The sequence below is a fragment of the Melozone crissalis genome, unplaced genomic scaffold (assembly GCF_028551555.1).
Source record: "Melozone crissalis strain CALT ecotype California unplaced genomic scaffold, PUWL_Pcris_2 ptg000156l_1, whole genome shotgun sequence".
NCBI classification, from domain to species: domain Eukaryota; kingdom Metazoa; phylum Chordata; class Aves; order Passeriformes; family Passerellidae; genus Melozone; species Melozone crissalis.
This window is the reverse complement of record NW_026535927.1, coordinates 247,781-264,800: the sequence shown is the minus strand read 5'-3', so window position 1 is coordinate 264,800 and position 17,020 is coordinate 247,781. Positions and strand designations below refer to the sequence as shown.

General features: G+C 46.8%; 1 protein-coding gene across 1 annotated transcript in view; it reads left to right on the top strand.

The window, feature by feature from the left end:
- LOC128948756 (mastermind-like protein 3) overlaps positions 1–14,500 on the top strand; it is a 29,099-nt gene extending 14,599 nt beyond the window's left edge. The window contains exons 3-9 of the mRNA XM_054293518.1: positions 10,578–10,622; positions 10,755–10,787; positions 11,888–12,034; positions 12,441–12,495; positions 13,214–13,402; positions 13,527–13,604; positions 14,295–14,500. Coding sequence (XP_054149493.1) covers positions 10,578–10,622; positions 10,755–10,787; positions 11,888–12,034; positions 12,441–12,495; positions 13,214–13,402; positions 13,527–13,604; positions 14,295–14,500 — 753 coding nt within the window. The remainder of the gene's footprint in view (positions 1–10,577; positions 10,623–10,754; positions 10,788–11,887; positions 12,035–12,440; positions 12,496–13,213; positions 13,403–13,526; positions 13,605–14,294) is intronic.
- Positions 14,501–17,020: the final 2,520 nt, after the last annotated feature.

The following is a 17,020-nucleotide window of genomic DNA, read 5'->3' as shown; positions in this document are numbered from 1 at the left end:
CATTTCCTCTGTCTCCTTTTCGCTTCTGTTTCACACTTGGGCAATGTTAAAGCTGATTACTCACTCCAGAGGCTTAGTCTTTGGCTCATGCCAGTACCCTTCTGTTGAATCTGTTCTGTCAGATCTCTCACTTCTGGTTAAAATCTGGTTTGAGAAACAGGTAAACATGTGAAATGCCTTTTGTTTGGAGAAACTGGAGAAAAGTCTGTGTCTTTGAAAAATAGAAAGAAAAAAATTTGAAAGTGTCTACCTAGAGAGAGTGTAAGGTCTGTCCTGAGATGACTCCTCCTTTTGTGACATGACATTCCTTGAAGAGTAAACATCCTCAAAAGCATCTGACTTTTAAAATCATTTTTGTACATAGTATTGCCTAGAGAAAGCAAGATTCCTGAGACTGCCCAGCATGCACTTTCCAGGGAATTATTTTTCCAGTGTGTATTTATTTCCCTCTGAATCCAGCAGGTTGGGGGGATTTTTTGTTTTTGTTGGTTTTTTTTGTTTCAATCTGTCCTATATTATTTGTCTGCTTCTTTTCTCTCTCCCACTACTCCATAAGGCATTTTTCTTTCTCTCTGTCTAAGTTCCCTGCTGAAGTTTACCTCCTGTTTCCCCTCATCCAGCTTTTATCTCTCTACTTCCCCTCCTTACCCCTTTAATAGCACAGGACCTTTTTCTGGTGTTGTCACAGCTCACAGGAAATTACTGCAGACACCATGGCTTTCTGTGGTCTGTATACCTCTGGCAGATGGAAATAGTATGAAATATTTGTTGTCATAGTAAATGGTTTTTTAACCAGTCATGGGACAGGTGAAGAACTGGGGAATCTCAGCTATAATCTCACTAATGTTGCAGCACCATCCATGAGATGAATTTGGCCTCTACATCTGCAGTCTGACTGCTAATCCATCTCAACCAGAATTGCAGCGTTCCAGACTATGGAACAGCTTCACTGGATTGAGATTATTTGCAGTGTGCCCTTATCACAGATGGCTGAAACAAAACAAAACAGGTAGGAATGTTCTATTGTTAAGTGGCATAGGACATGCACACCCTAGGGGATTTGTCTATGGCAGGAGAATGCAGTAAATTAGGGTTACAAACCCTTGCAGCCTTGCAGATGGAAAAGCAATTTTAAGTGATTTTTTTGGGAGAGTAACTTTCAAACCCCCCATATCATGTGAAACTGGTCCCATCACTTGAAGACAACTTCACTGTTCTCACAGACGTGCATAGAACAGAAATATTTAAAGCCTTTTAAGACATTTCTGGCATAATTACTATGTGTATCACAAACTACACAGTGTACATGGATGTATTGTAAAATTTAGTGTATGTGGTCAGTCTGAAGATGCATTCACTTTATCCATCTGACTCCGTGGGGGTTGCTAGTCCAGAATCAAGGAGAATAATTTCTGTGGTTCCCCAAGCACCTGCTCACATCCCCCAGGTAAAAGGAACACAATGGGGAAACTGTATGTACCAAAAAGCTTGTGTGTCTGCAGTGGGTGAAGCTCTGGGTGTCAGTGTGATTGATTTTCAGTTAATTGAGAATACAATACCTGGTCTCTCTTTCTCTCTCCTCCATTTTTCTTATCTATTCCACCACTTTTAATTTCCTATTAATAGACTGTGCTTTTCCTTTTCAACTTAGTGAGAGATTTCTCACCTACACAACCTTAGTCAATGGGAGCACTTACATAAGGACTGCACTGTTTGCCCCTGTGCATCTTAATGAAATTGGAGAAATTGTGGGGGTTTTTCCCCTTGTTCTTTGGAATTGCATTCTCCTTTCTCAAAGACTTTTTTTGGCCTCACAAAATTAGATCATAACTTTGCAGAAAACAACCCACTGTGATCACAGCTTCATTGCACAATGCCTGTGCTTTCTTGAATGTTGTTCCCATCTCTTCAAGATGAAGTAAGATCCAGTGGGTTGGACCTTTGATCTGCATAATAAAAGGCAAGGAGATAGTTTGTAAATCCTTCCTTTCTCCATCTTTATTCTTTGCAATTTGGGACTCAAAGACCTGAAATAATTTTTGCTTGCTGAGAGGAAACTTTATGTAATATATGTGGAGAAACTATTATGATAATTAGCGTTGTTAGGAAAAATCAATGTGTGTAAGTCATCCAACAGCAAGCAATGATCTTCTCACAATCAGCAATTTATCATGCATTGTCAATGCAGGAGGGCTAAGACTATTTTATTCAGATAAATTTCTCATTCATTTAGTCAGTAAATCATGGTGCACTTCATGATAGTAATTTTTAATGTGACTGCATTTTGTAAAGTTTTAATCACACATAATGGATTTTATCTGACAATGAGGTCAACCTGTAGTCTCTTCCTCTGTCATTTGAATCTTACCATCCCATCATGGGGAAGATCACAGTCACACCTGGAAGCCCCAGACTGCAAGGAGATAGGAAATACAAGGGGCACAAGAGGATGAATAGTTTAGACTAATTTTTATCAATTGAGGCTTAGGTGAGGATTTACTCTTGGTGGAACAATAACAGATTATACTTGATGTATCCTTGCATCTGAGTGTAGCTGAATTTGTTTGAAAACTCTTTGCATGAGCTCTCCAATGAAGCTTTTGATCTGACCAGCTTGAGCCTGAGCTGCAAGAGCACCTTTAATCCACTGGGTACCCTGGGAAGGATGTAGCTAATGCTGCTCTTTTGTCTGCACTCCATGGTGAACTTTTCCATTGGAAAAGCAGTCAACGATGAGGCATAGAAGTGAGGCAGGGAACCTTTGTGGTTTTCAGAGAGAGACAGGCTGTTCAGTGTCTTCATCTTGAGTCTGAGCTCTGCTGTGACTTGCTCATTCTTAAGCTGGTAGGAAAAGCCCTGTTGTCTTTGTCTACAACAGGAGTGTGCCCTGGATCTTCCTCCCAGCTTCAGTTCAATTCTTCAGGTCTTGCTTTTGTTTCTGAGTAGCTGAGGAGTGTTTCCATTTGCTTCTTATAGATGTGGTTTGAGTTGATGTCTTTCCCCTTTGAAGCAAGCTATGGATGGCTCTTCTCTTTCCTGCTGCTCTCCCTGTGTTCTGGTAATCTCCTTTTCCCCTGCACTGCCTTGCACAGGTCTGTGGTACATGGTTGGGTCCAGGTTTATTAAAGCCCTGTAGGTGTTCCTGTGCTCCTTCCAGCACAGGAGCTATCCTATGGCCACCTGCATGGACATGGTTTTCTTTGCTCCCTTTTACTGATGTGAGATCAGGATGTCATTTAGAGAGGTGTTTGAGTTCCTTTGGGATCAAAGGGCCTCTGGAAGTACAAAATCCTCATCATGTTCCACAAGGCTGGCTCTTGGAAGACCCCTTTAATTTCTCCCTCCAGATCCCCTGATTCCTTCCTTTTGTTGTTCCTCTGAGAGACTGACAATCTAGAGGCTGATGATCCTTTCTCTTACCACAGAACTAGAGAGGGGAGAGGGAGAACTAATTGTCCATGAATTTTGCAGGAGTTTTTTCCTCCTGTGTCAAAAGACTGGCATACCTTGCATGTACTGAGGCTGTGACTTGCCACCCTGTGATGGCTTCCATGTGGAGCCTGACCTGCTCTTTCCAGGTCAGACTCTCTCTTGTTACACTGCTGCAAGTCAGGAATATTCACTGGATAATGAACTTATGCAGAAGCACTTTAGAAAAAAAAATGTGGTCATTAGTTTGGTAAATGGAAATGGAATAAACCTGCTCTGATGTTTTGTTTGGGCGGTTGGAGTTTTGTTTTGTGAGTATTAAAGAGAAGAGCAACCTTAAAACATTGTGTCTTGGCAGGCTTTTAGTATCTCTCTCTGTGCCTTTCTCTGTCTCACTAATGCAACTTTGCCTACAGCTTCATGCATTAGCAATGCAAAGCAGATTTTGAAAGCCAAGGGAATCCAGGCTCTTCCAGATGAACACTGATTTAAAAGAGACAAAAATCTAGAAAAAATAAAGGTTGTTCAAGTGACATATGGTGTGACAGTGACCCTACTGTAAGGACAGATGTACAGAGCTAATGGTAATCCTACACCAGAGCCAGATAACATTCTGAGGTTAGGAAATCAAAGCCCCATGCTTTGGCTTAGCAGAGAATTAGCATGTGGAGCTCTGGAAACAGGGCAATTCAGTTCTTAGCCATGTTGCATTTGGGGCTTTCAGCTTTGGTAGCAGCAAGATCCTACCTCATCCTGTGCAGGAAAATCAGACCCACGTAGTTTGGCCAGGGAACAGAGTGCATTTAGTAAAGCTCGAGTGTTTAGATGGATCGGTGAAGAAGGTGTGTACTCCCTCTGATAATTAGTTCTGAGAAGTTCATGTCTCTTACTGCAGAAACAGCTCATTCACTGCTTCAGAGCTGTGGGGCTTTTAAACTGGGGAATAAGTGCTGACTTTCAGAGCAGAGGCAGCAGCAGTGGTACCCAAGGGATGTTTTGGAGCCTTTTCCCATGGGGACCCCAGGAGCTAACCTACAGCAAACCAAGCCTCAGGTGTGCTCAAGAGCCACCTGTGCTGACACAAGTTTGATATCCTTTAATGACAGAAGAGAATCCCAAGGCTTGGGGTGCAGCCGTGGCTCCCTTGAGCCCCTGGCCAGCAGAGTTTGGAGCAGCTTCAGGTGGCCAAGCACTGTGCAAAGACATGTTCTTCTTCTTCCAGGGAGGGGACTACACATGATGCCATTGTTTTATTTGCCAGAGGCTTGGCATTTACATAAATGCTGTGCCCCTGTTAAAAACAAAGTCATGATCAGTAGGGAAAACCAGGAATGTTCTGTGTTCTCTGGCAAAATACCTCTGTCTCCCTCAAGCCCACCTCTCTGCCCTACTTCTTGTGACTCCCCTCTCTTTCTTCTGGTTTTAAAATATATTTAGCAATGAGATCTTCCTTATTTGTATTCTCTGAAAACACAGGAAGTAGGTCATGTCTTCCAATACATTATATCAGCAGCAGTCATTGGAAAACAGAAATTAATAGGGTAGGACCATAATTTTTTGGTGCAGTTTTGGATGCCTTAGCAGCATTCAGTTAGGCTTTATTTTTAAAGTGGCAAAATGTTCCCAGTATCAACAAAAAAGATTATAGCACTGACTTTTTACCATGCTCATTCAATTTCTTTTTTATGTTTACTTTTGCTTTCCCTCAAACGAGGTATTTGGGTATAAGAGAAAAACACAAATTTAAAATGTCTAAAGGCAACACATGATTAAAAAGTTAAAAAATTTTTTCAGGCTTATTTTGGAAAGTGTCCTGACTCAGTTGCAGAAAATAGGCAAGGATTTATAGAATTTGTTGATGTTGTTCTTCAAATCCTATGCACATATTTTCTATCATTATTGTTCAGGAATGGGGACCTGTTGTATTTTTTTCTATTTGCTATCAAATATTTTCTGTCATAGTATCTGGATCCAAGTACAAAATCTATGTTATGTTAAGCTGTATTCCAGTCACTACAAAGTTGAACTCCTTTATCTAATTAAAAGGCACGTCAGATTTTTTTAATACAATCTTTCTGAAAGATTTTTGGGCTTATTCATTACTTTAGAAGGAAGCTTAGGTGTTTAGTGTCATTTCTCTTTGCATTTTGCATTCAAATTAAAAAAAAAATTAATTGGCCTCTGTGCATATCTGTCTCTGCTTTTTTGTTGTATCATCTGCTTCTTGTTTTCCTCCTGCAAGCAGAGTTATATCCTCTTGCTTAGAATAATGTGTTATGGGGGAAAAGAGGAAACTGATTTAAGTACTTAAACCAAAAAACTTACACAATCCCCTCTTGTTTTTGCTGGTGTCCCTGGAAGCCAGAGCACAGTCAGTCATTCCTGCACACAGTCAATAGCAAATATTTTAAATCAAGGCTGTTCGCAGAGTATCCATGTTGGGTTTTGTTGCAAGTGATGGATCACTAATAGTTCAAAACTCAGAGACTGGGAGCTTCTTTTGTAAATGGAAGGGGATTATTTCATGCTGTTGAGTGTCCCTGCCAAAGTAGAAAAGTCTCTTAGGAGAGGTGGGGTTGTGTATCCAGGAGTTGCTTGCAATGTACAATTTCAGTAAAAACTGAAAACATACTTAGGAAAAATCAAACCAAGCAAACAAAATTTCAGCTCTGTGCTGCTGCTCTCAGATCAAGCCCCTGAAAAGGAAACACAACATAATACTCACCTGGCAAATGTGGCCTGATCAGGGTTTTGGCTTGTGAAATATGGCTTGGCTCAACAGCTAATAAAGTTGCTTGTAATACAGAGGGCTTGCTCAATAATGGTATTATGAAAATTCTTTTAATTGTTACACATAATTGCTCCTGAACTTCATGGTAATTCTATTTTGGAGTACTAAAACTTGAGTTAGTAGAATCATGAGCACCGAGCCGGTCTGCCTGTTCTTGTTCCATCCTCTTGACAGCAGGTGCAGTGTTTCAGTTCACCCAGCTGTGTTCTTCACATGCAAAGGGAAGTTTTCACAAAGGCAGCGATGCTCCCAAATCCCACAGAAACTGAGTGCAGTTATGTGATTGAGTCTCTAATTCTCATTTCTTCTTTTAAAATTTCTCTCTGTATCTTTATCATTTTGGTTTCACTAGACAAGAATGCCCAAACGTCTTCCACAGTTGGTACATTTGATTAGAAACACTGACAGATAAATATAATCCCTGCTACCCTTACCATGTTCCTGCTTTCACAGGCATTAGCTGTTAGCCCTTAAGAACTGGGAAACAAAATGTAATAAATCTTCCATTTCACCTCTTTGTCGCCCTTTTTCTATCAGAGTGGCCCTAAAGGGGCTTTTGGTCCCCATGACACCTCTCCATAGCCTGTCAGGGATGATATAGCATTGGCATTTTGGGAAATCCCTGTAGTTCTGGGGACTTAACAATTTGGCTTAGGAATCACAGCCTCTTTACTTGAGTCACTGATCTTATTAGAGAAACCTCCTAGACACAGGGCTGCAGTTTTTTGGAGAGAGATGGACAGCCAGCTGCAGGACACAGGTTTTTCCTAGAGCCAATGAGCACCTCTTTGTCACTAGAGTAGAGCAGAAGACTCCAGAGTGGCAATGCTGTCTTGGCAAATGCCTTTTCCATTGCAGACTGAACTGCTCAGGGTCCCCCCAAAACAGGGCTTGTCAGCAACTCAGCCTTGGACATACTCAGATCTTATCCTGCTTCTGTGTACTTGCACTCCTCTTCCTTTAAACATCCCAGTGTTTCTCTGAGACCTTGAAAGGGCAAAGGAATGTACTGCTGATTCTCACTTTCTCTTGAATGATGCCCTTGAGTGGCCTCTGAGGGAGATAACACTTCCCAGGCTTATCACCTCTTTGGTATGGAAAACCCATTTTTTCCCCTCCGAGGGAGTGTCCTTGGGCCTCTTACCTCAAAGTTCAGGATAAGCTCTCTTTCTCTGACAAAATCACAGTGAGTGGAAAGAGACTGGGGCATTCACAGCTGGCACAGAAACCTTGTGAAATACAGAAGCTTCCTTGACTGTGGAGTAGCTGGGATGTCCAGAGTTCACCCATCTTGCAAGATGGCAAATGTTGCAGTACTCATCAAACTCCAGCAGAGAAAGGAGGGAAAGGAGGTGCCTTTTCCTTTTCCTGCCTCACCTGTGCACGTGCAGGGCCCGATACATCCCTAATGCACATCTCTGTAATTTCCAGAATTGTCTCACTTTAGGAGGTTTGATCCTGACTAGCTGGGAGTCTGAGAAACAGCAGAGAGCATATAAGGGGTGCAGACACAGAACTGCTTCCAGGCTCTCTGATTTGTGAGCTAGAATAACGTGTAACAATAGTTACCACTCCATAGCAAAATGTACTAAAATAGAAAGCTTCCTATTTGATTTTCTTTGAGCCACACCTCCACAAAATCCAGCCACCCACAAATGAAGCACCAACAGCTTCAGCTTGACACTTTTAAATATAGTAAAAAGCTCTTGAGAAGGCTTCCAGGACAGCATACATTTTTTGGGACATGTAGATCCATTTTTCTCTGTAAGAGGGAGAGGCGGTTCTGTGCAGCACGAACAGGAGTGGGGAGCAGCAATGGGAATTAGAGTGAATTTTCCCCCATCACTCTGGAGAGTGATCACTTTAGAGTTCCACCTTGTTAAATGGCTGGCTGGAATCATGCATGATTAATGGGCAAAATGAAAATTAGATTATGTGTCTTCACTCTTCCTGTGACCTCTACTTTCTCCTGTATCAACTTAAAGCAGCTGGGGGTGGGAGGGGAAGGGAAGGAAAAGAATTAAAATCCTGTATAAAAATCCAGAAGAGAAAGGGAGAAGGAAAGGAAAGGTGCAGGGCCCCTCTGCAAATTATATGCCAAGAATCATGGCTTCTGAAGTATGAATCCCACAGTGCTAAAGCTTGAGGAATTAAAACGTGGAAAAAATGCCAAATTTTCAGGCTGCCTGTCAGTAGCACCACATATGCCAATCACCCATGTGGAACTGCATCCTCTGGGAAATCTGGCTTCCCTGTGCACTGCACACAGGAGGTGACCTGTGGTTCAGACTCAGTCAAGCCATCGGAACAGATGCCTTCCCCTTTGTGGAAGAAAGTTTCAGTGTGTTGCCCATTTTTGGACTCCCGTTTGGACTATCCATTTGAAGACATGAGTCCTAGAGGCAGAGGGAAATCCCTGCTTGCCTGCAGGCGTGGGGCTCTCTGGCAGTTGTGACATCCTTCAGTGCTGTCTGTAATCAGAGCATAGATCTCTGCACTCACTCAGGGGCACCTCATGTGTGGAGGCACCAGCAGCCTGCTCTCTTTTCATGCCTCTCTCTGTAATATCAGAAAGCAAAGGTTTTCCTCACCACTTACAGACTGCTAGCACAGAACAAAATGCGTCTTGCTGTGCCCTCCACAACTTCATTCTTTGGAGGAAAAATGCACATATGAATCCTATATTCACTTGAAATAGCTAAAAGTCAGTGTGTTACATGATTTGCTACAGAGTCCATGGAGTGTGCTCCCAGGCACAGGGTGTGAGTCCTGGGATATCCTGTGCAGGGTCTGCAGTTGGACTCTATGATCCTTGTGTGTCCCTTCCAACTCAGGATATTCTATCATTTTGGGGATTTGATTCCTGATTTTTAAAAAGTTCAGGGTTGGCTGTTCTGTGATGGTCTTTTCATCTCCCTTGCATGAGAGTAACAAAAATGCTATAAGAAACTTCACCATTTCCTTTGGGATTGGCAGAGCTGGGCTTAACAGAGCTGGGATTTATAAAGCTGGGATTAACAGATCTGGGATTGACAGAGCTGGGATTGACAGAGCTGGGATTAACAGAGCTGGGATTGACAGAGCTGGGTTAACAGAGCTGGGATTAACAGAGCTGGGATTGACAGAGCTGGGATTGACAGGGCTGGGATTAACAGAGCTGGGATTAACAGAGCTGGGATTGACAGGGCTGGGATTAACAGAGCTGGGATTAACAGAGCTGGGATTAACAGAGCTGGGATTTGGAGAAGTGGGATTAACAGAGCTGGGATTAACAGAGCTGGGATTGACAGAGCTGGGATTAACAGAGCTGGTTTAACAGAGCTGGGATTAACAGAGCTGGGATTGACAGAGCTGGGATTAACACAGCTGGGATTAACAGAGCTGGGATTGACAGAGCTGGGATTGACAGAGCTGGGATTGACAGAGCTGGGATTAACAGAGCTGGGATTAACAGAGCTGGGATTAACAGAGCTGGGATTGACAGAGCTGGGATTAACAGAGCTGGGATTAACAGATCTGGGATTGACAGAGCTGGGATTAACAGAGCTGGGATTGACAGAGCTTGGATTGACAGAGCTGGGATTAACAGAGCTGGGATTAACAGAGCTGGGATTGACAGTTGGGATTGACAGAGCTGGGATTAACAGAGCTGGGATTAACAGAGCTGGGATTGACAGAGCTGGGATCAACAGAGCTGGGATTAACAGAGCTGGGATTTGGAGAACTGGGATTAACAGAGCTGGGATTAACAGAGCTGGGATTAACACAGCTGGGATTGACAGAGCTGGGATTAACAGAGCTGGGATTAACAGAGCTGGGATTAAGATCTGGGATTGACAGAGCTGGGATTAACAGAGCTGGTTTAACAGAGCTGGGATTGACAGAGCTGGGATTAACAGAGCTGGGATTGACAGAGCTGGGATTGACAGAGCTGGGATTAACAGAGCTGGGATTGACAGAGCTGGGATTAACAGAGCTGGGATTAACAAAGCTGGGATTAACACAGCTGGGATTGACAGAGCTGGGATTAACACGGCTGGGATTGACAGAGCTGGGATTGACAGAGCTGGGATTAACAGAACTGGGATTAACAGAGCTGGGATTAACAGAGCTGGGATTGACAGGGCTGGGATTGACAGAGCTGGGATTAACAGAGCTGGGATTGACAGAGCTGGGATTGACAGTTGGGATTGACAGAGCTGGGATTAACAGAGCTGGGATTGACAGAGCTGGGATTAACAGAGCTGGGGTTAACAGAGCTGGCTTTAACACTGGCTCCGAACACTTTCTCCATGAATTCCCCCTTTGGGAACGTTTCCTTTGGGAATGTTCCCGTCTCTCCTTGCCTTTCCTTTAGGGAGATCCACGTGTCCACGGCCTGGCAGTGCTCGAGGGAGAGAAGGTGAGTGCTTCCAGAAGATTCTTGGAATGCTGGGGGATCCCTTGCTAAGCTGGGGGATCCTGCCTGGCATTAAATCCCAACCCTAAATCCCTGCTGTGTCCTCATTGCCTTTCCTGGGTCCTCTGTCCCCAGGGGGAGTCAGGAGAGCCAGGACCCAAGGGACAGGTGAGTGATGGGGATTTGGGACCGAGGACACCCCAAAACTTGGGTGGATTTGTGGGATCCTGAGCTGGATCTTCCCTGCTGAGGTGCTGGGGGAATATTTTCCCTGGAAATGGGGCCCAGTGATCATGATCAGCCCTGGATTCAGGCTCAGCTCCTCCTTGGGGTTAAACCCTGGATTCAGGCTCGGTTCTGGGCTCAGCACCAGGTTCAGGCTCAGCCCTGTTTTGGGATCCAGTGCTGGATTCAGTCTCAGCCCCATTTTGGGATCCAGCCCTTGATTCAAGTTCAGCCCCAATTTTTGGGATCCAACCCTGGATTCAGCCCCAGCCCCAATTTCTGGGATCCAGGCCTTGATTCAGCTCCAGCCCCATATGGAATCCAGCCCCAATTTTTGGGATCCAGCCCCAATTTTTGGGATCCAGCCCCAATTTTTGGGATCCAATGCTGGATTCAGCCCCAGCCCCAATTTTTGAGATCCAGCCCTAGGTTCAGCCCTAGCCCAAATTTTTGGGATCCAACCCTGGATTCAGCTCCAGCCCATTTGGGATCCAGCCCCAGTTTTTGGGATCCAGCCCGTTTTTGGGATCCAGCCCTGGATTCAGCTCCAGCCCCATTTGGGATCCAGCCCACATTTTTGGGATCCAGCCCCAATTTTGGGATCCAGCCCGTTTTTGGGATCCAATGCTGGATTCAGCCCCAGCCCCAATTTTTGTGATTCAGCCCTGGATTCAGCTCCAGCCCCATTTGGGATCCAGCCCACATTTTTGGGATCCAGCCCCAATTTTTGGGATCCAGCCCGTTTTTGGGATCCAATGCTGGATTCAGCCCCAGCCCCAATTTTTGTGATTCAGCCCTGGATTCAGCTCCAGCCCCATTTGGGATCCAGCCCCAGTTTTTGAGATTCAGCCCTGGGTTCAGCCCCAGACCCAATTTTTGGGATCCAGCCCCAGTTTTTGGGATCCAGCCTGGGTTCACCCCCAGCCCGGTTTGGGACCCAGCCCTGCCCATGTTTTTTGGGACATTTTGGGCTCTCGGGGTGCAGCCCCCATGCTCAGCACAGCCTGAGCCCCTCATGCCCCTCTCTCTCCATCCCTCCTCAGCAAGGCATCCAGGGAGAGCTCAGCTTTCCCGGCCCCTCGGGGGATGCAGGAGCGCCGGGAATTCGGGGCTATCCCGGCCCGCCCGGCCCGCGGGGGCTGGTGGGGGAGCGCGGAGTGGCGGGAATGCCGGGCCCGAGGGGCACAGCCGTGAGTACCCTGATCCTACAAACCTCCTCATCCTCCCTGCTCGGCAGGAATTGCCTCTGCTTCCCACCCAGCTCCTCGGGGAACACGCTGCTGTTCCACTCAGGAGCTGGGATCCTGCTTTCCTGGGGAGGAATTCTGCCTTTCCCACTGTGTATGGCATCCAAAAACTGTCCCTGTATAAACCAGCCAGCAGCAGGGATTTAAAGGGTTGGGATTTTTCCCTAAAATCCTCATTTTGGACTCTAATGCCATGAGCACAGAGCAAGCTGAGCACTTGCCCTGGGACAGAACAGGGAAGAGCAGGGTGGGAAGGTGACCTGGGATGCAGGGAGGGGATGGAGATTGGGATTTGGGCTGGGAAGGGCTCTGGGAGGGGACAAAAGGAGTGAAATTCTCTTCCTGGCAGGGCCGGGACGCTGGGGACCAGCACATCGTGGACGTGGTGCTGAAGATGCTGCAAGGTGAGGGCGGAGCGGGGCCACCAGATCCCACGGATCCCATGGATCTCTTCCCATGGATCCCACCTCATGGATCCAGTGGATCCCATCCCGTGGATCCCATGTGGATCTCTTCCTATAGATCCCACCCTATGGATCCCATTGTTCCCATCCCATGGATCTCTTCCTATGGATCCCATCCCATGGATCCCACCCCATGGATCCTGTGGAATCCCCTCCCCATGGATCTCACCCTATGGATCCCATCCCATGGATCCCATGAATCCCATGGGTCCTGTCCCATGGATCTCTTCCTATGGATCCCATCCCAGGGACACCACCCCATGGATCCGGTGGAATCCCCTCCCCATGGATCTCATCCTATGGATCCCATGCCATGGATTCCATGGTTCCCATCCCATGGATCCCACCCCATGGATCCCATCCCATGGATCTCTTCCTATGGATCCCATCCCATGGTTCCCACTCCATGGATCCCACCCAGTGGATCCCATCCCATGGATCCTGTGGATCCTACCCCATGGTTCCCATCCTGTGGATCCCATCCCATGAATCCCATCCCATGGATTCCATGAATCCCACCCCATGAATCCCATGGTTCCCACCCCATGGATCCCACCCCATGGATCCCTTCCCATGGATCCCATCCTGTGGATCTCATGGTTCCCACCCCATGGATCCCACCCCGTGGATCCCATCCCGGCCCCTCTCTGCCCCACAGAGCAGCTGGCAGAGGTGGCCGTGAGCGCCAAGAGAGCTGCCCTGGGTGGGGTCGGGGCCATGGGACCTCTCGGTCCCCCCGGCCCCCCAGGGCCACCCGGTGATCAGGGACCCCACGGCCCCATGGGACCCCGAGGTGTCCCCGGAATCCTGGGAGCTGCCGGGCAGATCGGCAATGTCGGACCCAAAGGTGGGTGGTGGTGACATGGTGCCAGGTGCAAACCCTCCTGGGGTGGCACTGCCATGTTTGTCCCCATCCCTGATCACCCATCCAGGGTTGCCATGGAGTCCTTCCCCCCTTTTTGTACCCACAGGGAAGAGAGGAGAGAAGGGCGAGCGGGGAGAGGTTGGCCGTGGCCACCCGGGAATGCCAGGTCCTCCAGGGATCCCAGGTGAGACCAGGTGTCCCCAGGTGGCCTTTGTCACCTTGGGGTGATGAGCCCAGCGGTGGCCGGGGACCTTCTGATCCATCCCACAAAACCTGCACAGGTTCATCCCACAAAACCAGCCCAGGCTCATCCTGTAAATCCGCTCAGGTTTATTCCACAAAAATTGCCCAGGTTCATCCCGCAAAACCTTCTCAGGTTTATCCCACAAAATTTACACAGGTTCATCCCACAAAAACTGCCTAGGCTCATCCTGTAAATCTGCTCAAGTTTATTCCATAAAACCTGCCTGGGATCCTCCCACAAAATGGGCCCAAGTTCATCCCATAAAACCTGCACAAGCTCATCCCACAAAACCTCAATTCATCCCTATTTCTGAGAAAAATCCCTATTATTTCTGAGGAGAAAAATCTCTATTTTCCAGGGGAAAATCCCTATATCTGAGGGAAAACCCCTATTTCTGAGGGAAAAATCCCTATTATTTCTCAGGAAAAAAAAAAAATCCCTATTATTTCTGAGGGGAAATCCATGATTCTGAGGGAAAAAAAAATCCCTATTATTTCTCAGAGGAAAATCCCTATTATTTCTGAGGGAAAAACTCCTATTTCTGAGGGGAAAACCCCTATTTCTCAGATAAAACCCATCTCTCAGCTTGATTCTCAGCACCCCACCCATCCCACCCCGTTGCCTTTCCAGGTCTCCCGGGCATCCCCGGCCACGCTGTGGACGGCAAGGCGGGCGAGCGGGGCCTGCCGGGCTCCCCGGGCGAGGCGGGCCGGCCGGGGCTGCCGGGGCCCGCGGGCCTGCCCGGCTTCTGCGAGCCCGCCGCCTGCCTGGCAGCCTCGGCCTACGCGGCCGCCCGCCTCCCGGAGCCGGGCAGCGTCAAGGGCCCCTCGTTCTGAGCGATTCCCCGTGAAAATCCCTTCCCAAAGTGACCACAACACTGCACTCCCACAGGGAGAAGTTTCCGCGCTTTCCCGCTTCTGGTGTGAGGGTGGAGGCGGGGGAAAACGCAGCCTTAAATTGTTAATTTTGGGACCTGATTTTCTTTTACACAGTTCTGGCAGCATAAAAAAATCTTAGAGTGGGTATAAATTTTATTTAAATACGCTTTAGGGTTGCTCCGTTCTGAGCAATTTCCTAAGGAAAATCCCTTCCCAAAGTGACCACAACACTGCAATCCCACAAGGAGAAGCTGCCGCACTTTCCCGGTTCTGGTATGAGGGTGGACAGCAGAGAAAACACAGTCTTAAACTGTTAATTTTGGGACTTGATTTGTTTTACTCAGTTCTGGCAGCATAAATTCTATTTAACTATACTTTAGGGTTCCTCTGTGCTGCCCCTCATTCTGAGTAATTCCCTCATGAAAATCCCTTCCAAAAGTGACCAGAACACTGCGAGAAGTGGCCTCGCATTCCCGGTTCTGGCGTGAGGGTGGACAGAGGGAAAACACAGCCCTAAAATGTTAATTTTGGGAATAACCCCAAATTTGGGACCTAATTTTCTTTTACAGAGGTCTGGCAGCATAAAAAAAATCTTAGAGTGGGCATAAATTTTAGTTCATGGAGAGAAGCTTCCGCGCTTTCCCAGGAGAAGCGGCCGCGCTTTCCTGGTTCCTGTGGTGAGGGTGGACGCAGGGAAAACACGGCCCTAAAATGTTAATTTTGGGACCTGTTTTTTTTTTTTTTTTTTTACAGAGTTTTGGCAGCATACATTTTACTTAAATATACTTTAGGGTTCCTCTGTGCTGCCAGAATCTGTAAAGAGATCTTTATGTGAACCAGAATCAGGGCCTCTAATCCTGTTTCCATCCATGGGGTTTCAAATCTGCTCCCTGCAGCCTTTCCCCCCACCGCCAAAAAAAAAAAAGGAATAAATTTTATAATTCCCTGTGATGTTTGAAGGAGCTGATAAAAATTCCCTTTTTAGCCTTCCCTTTTCTTTTTTAAATTGGAATTTTTCAAGCCCCACCCCCAAAACCAAAATCATGGTTTGATTATTTAAGAGAATTCCCAGCTCCAACTTGGTCACTCCCAGAGCTGTAAATCTTTGTAAAATAGGGATATTTTATAATTGTGATGAGGATAACACTAACTTTTGGAAAAATGGACAATAAAACCGAGCTGGATTCTTAATAAGTGGAATGATTTGTGGATTTCTTTGGATTTAAGCAAGGCCGTGGTGCGGTGCAAAATTTTGAGGGTAGAAGTTGACATAAAATAACAGGATGGCTTCTGAGGTAGTATTGGAAACAGAAAAGTTTAAATAAAAGGTAAAATAACAAAGCTTTTTCAGAGAAAAACTGAGTTGGGGTAAGAGGTTTTTAGTCTTACTAAAACACTCCATAAAAGCAATTTTTTTCTTTGTTCTCTTCTTTATCTAGTGAATTATTTAGGTTAGGCTTTTTAGTCTCTGTCTAATTAGACAGCCCTAAGTTTAAAGTCTCAAAAGTTCTATAAAGTGTCTTTATTCCCATTGGAAAAAAATTCCCATTTTCCGACCCCTCTGAGAAATCCCGCTCCAGCTGTGCCACACATCTGGGCCACATCCCAGCTCTTCCTGCCTTTTCTCCCCACGAGAGGGAGCTGCCAACCCGTGGAATTGGCTCTTCCAGCCTGGGATATTCCCGAAAAACGCGGATTTCCTTCAGGAAGGGGCTGGAGCATCCCCCGGCACCGGGCTGAGGGGGGAAAAGGGGGAATTCCCTTCCTTTGACCCCTTCCCGCTTTTGGGACGGACATGGAAGGGATGGAAGGGGCTGGGAGCTGGATTTTGGTCCTGGAGCAGGGAAAACCACTTCCAGGTGGGATCAGGGCTGAGTTTATGTTCTGGAGCAGGAAAAAGCCACTTCCAGGAAGGATCAGGGGCTGGGTTTTGGTCCTGGAGCAGGGAAAAGTCACTTCCAGGTGGGATCAGGGGCTGAATTTGGGTCCTGGAGCAGGGAAGAGCAACTTCCAGTGGGATCAGGGCTGAATTCGGTTCCTGGAGCAGGAAAAAGCCACTTAAGGAGGGATCAGGGCCAAGTTTTGGTCCTGGGACTGGGAAAAGTCACTTCCAGGAAGGATCACGGGCTGAATTTTTGTCTTGGAACAGGGAAAAGCCACTTCCAGGTGGGATTCGGGCTGGGTTTTGGTCCCGGAGCAGGGAAAAAACCACTTCAGGAGGGATCAGGGCCTGAGCAGGGAAAAGACACTTCCAGGTGGGAACAGGGCTGAGTTTTGGTCCTGGAACAGGGAAAAGCCACTTCCAGGTAGGATCAGGGGCTGGGTTTTGGTCCTGGAGCAGGAAAAAGCGACTTCCAGGTGGGATCAGGGCTGAGCAGGGAAAAGCCACTTCCCAGGACAGAGCAGGAAAAGCTCTGCTGTGCCTGTGGAGCATCCTGGGCATCCAGGAGTTTCCAGGAATCCTTGGGAGCTCCTCAG